Source organism: Octodon degus, unplaced genomic scaffold, assembly GCF_000260255.1.
Source record: "Octodon degus isolate 3935 unplaced genomic scaffold, OctDeg1.0 scaffold00005, whole genome shotgun sequence".
Classification (NCBI taxonomy): domain Eukaryota; kingdom Metazoa; phylum Chordata; class Mammalia; order Rodentia; family Octodontidae; genus Octodon; species Octodon degus.
This window is the reverse complement of record NW_004524581.1, coordinates 9,354,080-9,363,422: the sequence shown is the minus strand read 5'-3', so window position 1 is coordinate 9,363,422 and position 9,343 is coordinate 9,354,080. Positions and strand designations below refer to the sequence as shown.

General features: G+C 53.1%; 1 protein-coding gene across 17 annotated transcripts in view; it reads right to left on the bottom strand.

Moving 5' to 3' along the window:
- The window catches only part of Col13a1 (collagen type XIII alpha 1 chain), a 145,431-nt gene that overhangs the window by 123,616 nt on the left and 12,472 nt on the right, over positions 1-9,343 (bottom strand). For all 17 annotated transcript variants that reach the window (XM_023723487.1, XM_023723419.1, XM_023723417.1 and 14 more), the window contains exon 2: positions 6,823-6,892. In XM_023723487.1, coding sequence (XP_023579255.1) covers positions 6,823-6,892 — 70 coding nt within the window. The remainder of the gene's footprint in view (positions 1-6,822; positions 6,893-9,343) is intronic.

Below are 9,343 nucleotides of genomic sequence, written 5' to 3'. Positions count from 1 at the left end.
CTAGCTCAGTCCTTTAAGTGGCTGCTTCCACAAAGCTGTCAGCCTCAGGTTCCTGGAGTTCGAACCTCACAACTCTCCCGCTGGCCAAAAGTGCCTTGAAGGCATTCGAGGAAGAAAAAAAAATTATGGAAAAAATACATTAAAAATTTTTAAAAAGTACTTACAATACATCATAATATAGATTGACTATATATATTCGTGATATGATATAAATGATAATATAAATTGCCATTAAGTATTTGTAAATACCCAAGTGAGCACCTTTAGAAGAGAGATAAACAACTATGTAAGCAGAAGAACTTTTGAGACACACAGCAAAAGGGCCGAGCAGACCCAACACACGAATAACAGATGCACTTGGTAACAAATGGGCTTGGTTGTGTCTGATATGATCCTTATAATTTGATACGTTGTGTGTTGTAACAGATGTATTTAATGCATTCGTGTGAAATGAACATGTTCTGAACTCTGGCGCCTGCCGCTTCTGTCACTTTGGTGTGGACCATTGCTCTCAACTGTCATCTGCTTTGTTGCTGCTCCTGCTGCATAAGCCTTCCATTAACACTTGATTTAATGGAAACTGTCTGAAGCAGCCTGCCAGACATGGGTGGAGTTTTCATAGGATAAAATCACTGACAGCTGGATGGACCCTGAGAAGGCTACGTGGACAGGGAGTGCTTAGCTAAAGAGGACTTTATTGTTGGACACGAGCGATTGAGGCCAACAGTTTTGCAGGAAGTGGAGCCACAAGAAATTCAGGCTGGAACTGGGCTTGTAGACATGGTTATTTGAATAAATGATCATTATACGTGGAAAAAAAAATCAGACATCCCCTGAAAATAAGCCCTACTGCATGGAGCAAAAATTAATCAAGACCTGATCTAATTTTTGGAGGTGGATGGGAGGTGCTGCAGGGACAATGTCATGGGGGTAGAGGGCTTAAGTGTCCAGCAGACAGGAAGGGAGAGCAAAGACATCAGCAGAGCACTGCAAGAGTGCATGGGGGACACACTGGGCACCCGGCTTTGCTGGGAGACAAGGAAGATAGCAGGGGGTGGCAGGGATCCGGCTGGAGAAGGGAAGGGGACTTGGACACTGTAGTGGGGGTGAGTGACTAACAGCACGGGAGCGACACCCTAGCACCTGGTGGGGTGCAGGGCAGGTGTGGGGGTGAGGAGGCACTGATGGTGGCACGGCTGTGGGGTGAGCCTGGCTGCTGCTGACGGCACATAGGGCAGGATAAGGACCGCACAGTCAGGAGAGGTGGGGAGGGGAAGCCTGAGGCCTGTGTGGCACCTGAAACCCTCTTCTGGCCACGGACCAAGGAAGTGTCTGCACACCAGTGACAACAACAGTCGAACAGTAGGGTGCCTTACCAGGTGGCCCTTGGGGACTCCCTTAAGGAACAGCCAGGGATGACTCAGAGGTAAGCCGTCAAGTATTTGCATGTCAAGCAGGGCTTTTGAGCTGCCTGAAAACAGTGTCCCTCAGTTGAAATGTTCTCCAGAAATAACCATCAGCTCTGTGATCCTTCTCTTTGTTAATGGCACCAGGGGACAGCGCGGTCTGAAGTCTCCCCTTTCTGGGTTAGCCGAGTTTCCAATGGGGAGGACCACAAAGAATGGGGTGTGGCCGTGGGTTCACTCTGTGGCAGCACAGGGAGGCAAGAGGAGCCTGAAGTCAGACTCAGGCCGAAGCCACAGGCTCTGCCCATGTGATTGGCGGGGTCCCGGGGTGGGCTGAGGGGGCAAAGCCTGGTGCTAGGGAACGTGAGCAAAGATGGCCACAGAGAGGCTTCCAGAAGTGCAGGCCACAGTTCTCACCATAGAGGTGACATGACCAAGGCTAGAGAGGCTGCTCCAACTTTGATATAAATCAAAGCTCATGAGAAAATCGAGTCCTGTTTATAGAACCACGGACTTGTGCTGCTCTGAGGCCTTCCCCACATCATGCTGCCCCAGTCCTTCTCTGATACCATGTTATGGCCTGGAAGGATAACAGCCAGGGCATAAGAACTACTGCTCATGCTCTGCATCCATGGTAGACATGATTAAGTGATGACCACACTCCCTGCTGGGCCTGAAATAGCCTCAGAAGCTGACTCAGCACAACCCTCCAGGCAGCCATTACTAATCAATCACCTCAGCATGAAAGCCATTTGACTTCATTAAACAGAGAGAGTTAAACTCCTCGGCCTAACTCTTCGCAGTCTTGACATCTCTTTCCGCCCTCATATTTGCTTATGCATTTCCCATCACCATGCTGCACTGTGTTCCAGATGCCTTAAACTGCTTGTGATCCCCAAATATTCCTATCTTGTTTCCAGCTCTGCAAACTTGTCCTTGACGGTCCTTGTGTGGAGTGCTGGTCATTCCTGGATATCTGTTCTCTCATCTCCCACAGGAACAAAGTGCTCTCCGGCATGAGGCCACCCAGCGAAAGATATTGTTTGGCCTCCCACAGACCTGGGAAAGCTGGCCTCTGAGTGCTGGCCTTTGGGGTGTGAGCAGAGGCGAAGAGTTTCTCCCCCCATTCTGCTCCTGAGGGTTTGCGCATACACTGCCCTAGTACCTTCTTTAATCTGGCTAGCTGGGAGACGGCGGGAACTGAAGCAACTGCTAGGGGCCCACAGATAACTGTCACAAGACGAAGGTGACAGGGCCACTTTTCAGCTGCAGATCATGTGACAGAGACCTGTGCTTCTGTTTAAGACCCTGTATTTGGGTGCTTTTGGTCTGGTGGCAGCTAGGCCTGCTCTCTAACTACATGCCTTCCCACCTGCTTCCTTGCGACCAGCCTCAGTGCCACCTCCTTGGCAAAGCTCTGCTAGGGTCCCAGGGCCCTCAGGGTTCTCAGGCACTTGACACACACCTGTCACCAGCATTCTGAGCCTGGGTGTGGCCACAGTCTCTCCCACAAGCCTGAGAAGTAACATCTTTCCTCCCAACACCCATGCTCCACATAGCACCCGTGATAGATGGTATGAGGGGCAGAGCTGAGACTCCGCCCCACCCTTGCTGCTGCTGCTGCTGTTGCTGCAACTGAAGCTTCCAGCTAGGTGACCAAGGAGTGATGGTGCCCTGCCCTTTTCATCACAGATGAGGCCTGGCAGCAAGGTGACTGTTCCCAGCCCCTCAGCTGGCCACGGTCTCTTCTGTGTGGGACACTGTTCCACGCCTCAGGTCACCAGCTCCAGGCTGAATGTGGCACTGGCCACCCCACCCAGCCCCAGTGAGTGGGCCTGAAGGAGCTGTTTCCTTGCCAGCTGGAAACTATATTGTCCTTTTCTTCCTTTGTTAATTAGAACTGGGCTTGAGAATGGGTGAATTTCCCTGATCCTTGTATTCATCTCAAGTGGCCCAGGAAGTCCCGTGATGCATACATCTTTTCCCACGGCCCTTCTCCTGCCCCACCAGCCAGGCTACTGCTTTGCAAATGGTCCACACCTACGCCTCTAAACTCCTGGCGAGTGTCCCTCCCAACTGAGACTTGACCTCTGGCATCCCATCCCTGGCCTGGGGGCTCATCACTCCTGGCAAACAGCACGTGTGGCCCAGAAGCAGGATGTGGCCAGCTCTGGGCCAGTCCAGGGCTATTTTAGGACAGGGAGGATCCCAGTAGGATGCTGGCAAGGTCAGGCTACGAGGGGAAGAAGGTAGGTTCTCTGCCCAAGATTATGTGTCCCAAGCCCTGGGAGTAACCCCCAAGGGCCCGGGCTGCCACAGGGAAGAAACACCCACCACAGGACTTGCAGAGCTGGCCACAGAGGCACAAACAGAGCAGGCCTCGGCTTGGAGCTATAGTTCTTGATCCCAAGAGCCAACACAGGCAGGAAGACTGTATTTATTTTGTGTGTCTTATGGTGTCAATTCCAGCACTGGGCAAGATGGGGGGTATGACAGAAAGCAAAGCATCTGAAGCATCCAGCAATCAGATCACAAGAAAGAATCAAATCATGAGGAAGGATTCCTGAATGTGTTGAGCGTTCCCTGGGCATCTACTATGTGTGGGGCACAGCAGTCAGTGCTGGGGAGACCAAGGTGAGAGTAACACCTTGCATTTCCATGTGGTACTTTACAGTGGCATGAGTCCTGCAAGCACTGCAAGGTGACCTGTAAAAGCAGTGTAAAATTTGTAAAAGTACTGCAAAATGATTTGTACACTAACCCTACCTCAAGAATCAGAGCCGCACGATGCAGGCCAGAAGAGAGTGGGAGTTTTACTGGCACATGGGAGGGCAGCAGCATTTCAGGATATGCGAACTCTCTCGTCAGTGTTCCGTGGACAGTTCCCCATCAGGATGAGCTGCTCAGTGCTGTGCTGGACACACACAGTGGGTACTCCCTTGGGGACAGCGACAGAAACTGCTGTGACTAAGAGCAGCCCCGTGTTTGTCTTGAGGAAGTTTCTTTATTGCAGGGGGTGATGCCTCAGGTTGGAGGGAGAGGGAGGTGGGTGCAGGGACCCTGTAGGGCTGAGCCCACCCAGGGCATGTATGGTGCTCTGAGCTCCAGGATGTGAGGCACCTTTCTAGCCCTCAGCCCAACTCTCCAAAGAGCTGGGCAAAGGTGTTTGAGTCGCCTGATCCTGCCTCTATTTGAGGCCTTCTCTTTACACTCTCCTGCTCTGAACCGTGGGCTGCTGATCAAACTGCTCTGCTGAACTTACCAACCCCCAGATGCATGAGCCCCTGCTCTCTGCTCTATGGCTGTCCAGACCCTGCCAGTTCCTCCCTGCCACCCCACAGAGGGCCTGCTTCAAAGCTTTCCTTTGCCCTGGCAAAGACCAAGACCACCAAGACCCTTCAGTCCCTTCTGGTCTCCCAGCAGGCCAGGAGGAGGTGAGGTGCTCTTCCAAGTCCTCTTGCTAAATGTCTTCCTGGCTCACCTCCCACACCACCTGAGCAGACTTTCCAGAGCACAGAGAGGGGTCCTCCCTGTGGGTGGGATACCACTGTGACAGTGGCCATTCTTCTGAAGGCCATCAGACTGCTTCCACGCTTTTCCAGATCAGGCAGGGGAAGATGGCTCATCCAGGCCATGAACGTGCAGCCGTTCATGCCCTGAATCTCAGGATATGGAGTCTGATAAGGAAATCTCTGGGCATTTCTGACCTACAAGAGGCAGGTGAGGAAATAATAGTGGAAATGACAGCAATAATGGTGCTTAATGCAGGCCAGGCACCGTGCTAGTAATCCAGGTAGTCCAGGACTGACACACTGAGCTGCCACCACACAGCTGCCAGACCACGGCTACTGCTCCTGCTTTGCAGACAAGGCCACTGTGGTACAGAGAGGCTAAGAAACTTCCTGCAGGTCACATAGTTGATATATGGAATTCAACTTAGGTAATCTGCAGCTCCAAATTGCCTGCTCTTCATCAGTTGCAACTGCTTATGACTTATGAGGACAACAGACAAAATCACTTAACTGTGGGCAGCCCCAGAGATGAGGACGCATGCAGTCCTCTGCCCAGGCCCTGTCACCCCGCCCCCATCTCCACCTCCTCTCCTTAATCTTGGCATTCCTTCTCCAGGAAGCTTTCCCAGACCCCAGGGCCCAACTGCATGGGCTCTGAGGGAGGGAGCTTCCCAGGGCTTCTGAATAACCTTTTAATTAACCCAGGCGACCCTCTCCTGACTGTGGCCAGCTGAATCGCGTCACGCCCTCACGTTTTCCATGCAGTGTGCCTGGCCTGTGACTCCCCTCTCAGTTCACTCATTCTGGCCGGCATGATCCCTGCACTTCCCATATGCTTAACATCTGTCAGCCTCCTTCCCTGGCCTGGGGACCCTGGGTGAGAGTGAGGAGGACCTGCCAGAGAGCCCAGAGAATGCCCTGCCAAGGTCACCTGCCCCAGTAAGTGTCAAAGGGGCCACACGCTGGACTGGGAGAGAGCCCAGTCCCCCTGCGATTGCTTTCACGTGTTGCCTGGTCTCTCCTAGCCTGATTTCTGGGCTTGCTTCCCCAGCCCAAAGGAGTGCAGCTCACTCTAGCTATTCAAAGGAACAGGGCACCTTGTTCATCTGTCCTTCTCAGAGCTACCTGGGAAAGTTCTCAGGAGCTCTCCCGTGTCAATGGTATACACTTTGGATAATGCACTTCATCATCAGAGAAGCTTTAAATACTTGCTGAGAACCAGGTAGAGAGCAGGCTAGTGATACTAGAACAGGCATCCTGGGCACGGGATCTGCCCCTGTGGGGCCAGCTGATTACAAAAGCAGCATTTGAATTCAGATCAGACTGGCTAACTTCATTCCAGTGCTTTTGAAGGGTGCCTGGTACCTTGTGAGCATGTGGGTATATTCAAGTGGCTTAGATGCCATACATTGGGCACAACCCCAAGGCACCCGGCGAGGGCAAGCAAAGCCACCCAGTGTTGTTACTTGTTTACTCAGGTAACAAACCCTTCTGTGTACCAGTTACGTGTCGGGGCCATAGGCACAGGAGCGCGCGTGGCAAGTGGAGTCCCTACTCTCATGACCTGATCTCCCCTTGGGCTCTGCGCAGCACAGCATGATTTTCAAGACACACTCACACCCATCACCTTCGTGAATCTCACTGCAGCCTGACTCAAGGAGTGTCAGCCCATAGAAGAGGGGATGGGCGATGGGAGCAGTGAATGCATGCCTGAGCAGATGACTGCTGAGCGGGTGGGTGGGCTGGCGGGCCATGCCCACCACAGACACTAGCATCCCCTCATCTTTCAAATAAGAAGCCATGGCCCAGGCGGCCTATGAATTCAGCATAACCACTGGGAAGGACTTCCAGGGCTCAGTGCCTGTCCTAGGGACACTGACCTCATGACTTGTGGAGTGCCTTACCTGGTGGGCAGTTACATCCTGGAGACATCTTTGGGGCCTCCCGTCGCCTCCGAGAGTGGAGCTGCCATTTCTGTGCAAGAAGACAGAAAGAGGGGTCATCCAGAGTTTGTAAGCACCAGGCCCTGGGAAGCATCTCTGGTGGGGAGGGGAAGGGCCACTGGTCCTGGATCAAAGACTGGCGGTTAGTGGCCCTCCATTGGGCCCTGGGTCTCTGGTCAGTAAGAAGCAGAGAAGACCCATCATAGTAGTCTCAGAGTCTGATGTCTTCAGCAAACTCTTAACCCAGCCCCTGGGCCTGACAAGCCAATTACAGCTTTCTGCACCCCGGTGACAGGCTTTTCTTGGCTCACTGCTGTTTCCCTTCCTGGATGGCACTCTGACAATGCCCTGTGTTCCTCTGGTGTCCCTCCTGAAGCCACCACAGGCAGGTGGGCAGAGATAGGGGCTTGAAGGCCCTTGGCACCCAGCCACAGACCTCTTCCTTGACAGCTTGTGTTCACTGTGCCAATGCGGAAGAAGGCAGATAACCCTACTCCCCAGGAGTCCACATACATGGTGGCAAGTGGACAAGTCCAGGCAACACACAGAAGAATGCCCACAGATTGCTAGCATCCCAAGTGCCCAGTCCACAGGGGGTAGGTAGCCTGCCTTGTGTCTTGTGTGAGGATTTCTCCTCACAATGAGGAGGCACAACTATGATGGGGTGTGTGGAGCCAGATTGCCGGGCTCACATGCCTCTCGGACCCTGGCCTCTGCAGCCCCAGCCTCCTGGGTCCCTGAGAGGACTGGAACAGTCAGTGCACACAATGCATGCGTCCCACACTGTGGAAGCCCTCAGTGAGCAGCAGCTATTACCAAACTCATGTTGCAGGCGAGGGAGCTGGGCACAGAGGGGAGACTGTTACCAGCTCAGGTCACAGGGAAGTAAAGGACAGAGCTGGGGTTCAGCTCCATACTCTGACATGGGGGCAGCAGTTAGAAGCTGGCCAACTGCAAAGCCAAATTGGCCTTTAGTTCATCCAATTCCAATAAAGAGTTTAAAAACTGTTGGGCTTGCTTAAGCAGGCGCAGGGACTGGGGTTTGATCCCTGGCTTGCTGCGCCAGCCCCAACCCCGATGTGCACTTAGACTGTGACTGAGACTGGGTGTGGTGGTGCGCACCTGTAATCCCAAGGCTTGGGAGGCTGAAAACAGGAGGATCACTATGAGTCAGATCTGTGCAGTGAGACCTGTAGACCCTGTACTAAATACATTAAAAAAAACTGTTATGGAGGCTGCTGCCAATATTCTGCAGTGAGCTTTTTCCCCATGAAAATTTGCATCTTCAGTTTCTGTTGAACACAGGAAGACCCTACCACATGGTTCTGCACTCTGGCTGGCAAAAACTGGCTGTATTGAGAGGCTGCCAGCCCACTGGGCAGTGCTGGCCCACTAGGAGATCAGGCAGACCATACAAATTCCCCCTACAAATGTATTGTGCCATTTTGCCTCTCAGGATGGGCCACAGAAGAAGAACGGTTATGGAGCTGATACTGGATAGTAGGGAGGGAAAGACAGAAAGCTTCAGGAAGCTCCAGAGCTGAGCCCGGCTGCAGTGAGCTGAAGGCTTCAATCCAGAGAATCACATCTATCTTTCATAATCAAATTCTAAGGGAGGCTTAATAGTGACATCATTAGCTGCTCAAGGAGACAGACTCAAGCTGAGAGACCTGCCAATGGCCACACAGCCAGTGCCATGGATCTGAGCTGTGCACCCGCTCTGAGTCCACTCTGTTCAGGTGGAGAAACATGAGTACAGATGTCCCTGGTGAGTAGCACAGGGACAGACAGGTGGAAGGGGGCTCTGAGGCCAGCAGGGAGTTAGAGGTCAAAGAGATAGGAAGTGCATGAACATTCCCTCACTTAGCGGGGAGGGGGGCACCCAGTGGTAAGGCAGGTGGATGTGAAGGCCAGACTAGAGCTGGGCAGAGCGGCCACTAGGCCAACCGTGACCCCAGCACAAAGTCTGGTGGAAGAGCCTGACACCCAGGTCTGAGTCAGGCTTGTGAATGGCACCTGGCAGGAAGAGACTTCAGTAGCCTAGTCCCATACCCCTTCCTACCAACAACCTGAAGCCCTGTACCCCCAGGGGGCCTGTGACATGGGTCTGCTAAAGGGATAGAGCTAGTCAGTGACCCACAGGCCATAGCCTGTGTTCACAACAACTTAGCCTGGGGTGATGACCAACAGGCTCTAGGTGCTAACAGAAGTGCTCATGGTGGCTCCACTGTCACCAGCCAGACCATCCTTCTGTGTCTGTGACATTGTGTGCCCTTTTGCATCCTTCTGGTCTGTGCGCCCTGCCACAAGCAACCCCTCCTTCTCCCCTGATCTCCCTACCCTGCCTTAAAGGCCCCACAGGCTAGCCAGCCCCTGCTTTCCTGCTGTGTTGGCTTCTGCCTCCGCTTCCATGGGAGCTACCCATGGCTTCTGGCAAGGTACACAGTTGCCAGATATGGTGACAGTCCCATGGGCAGCGTTT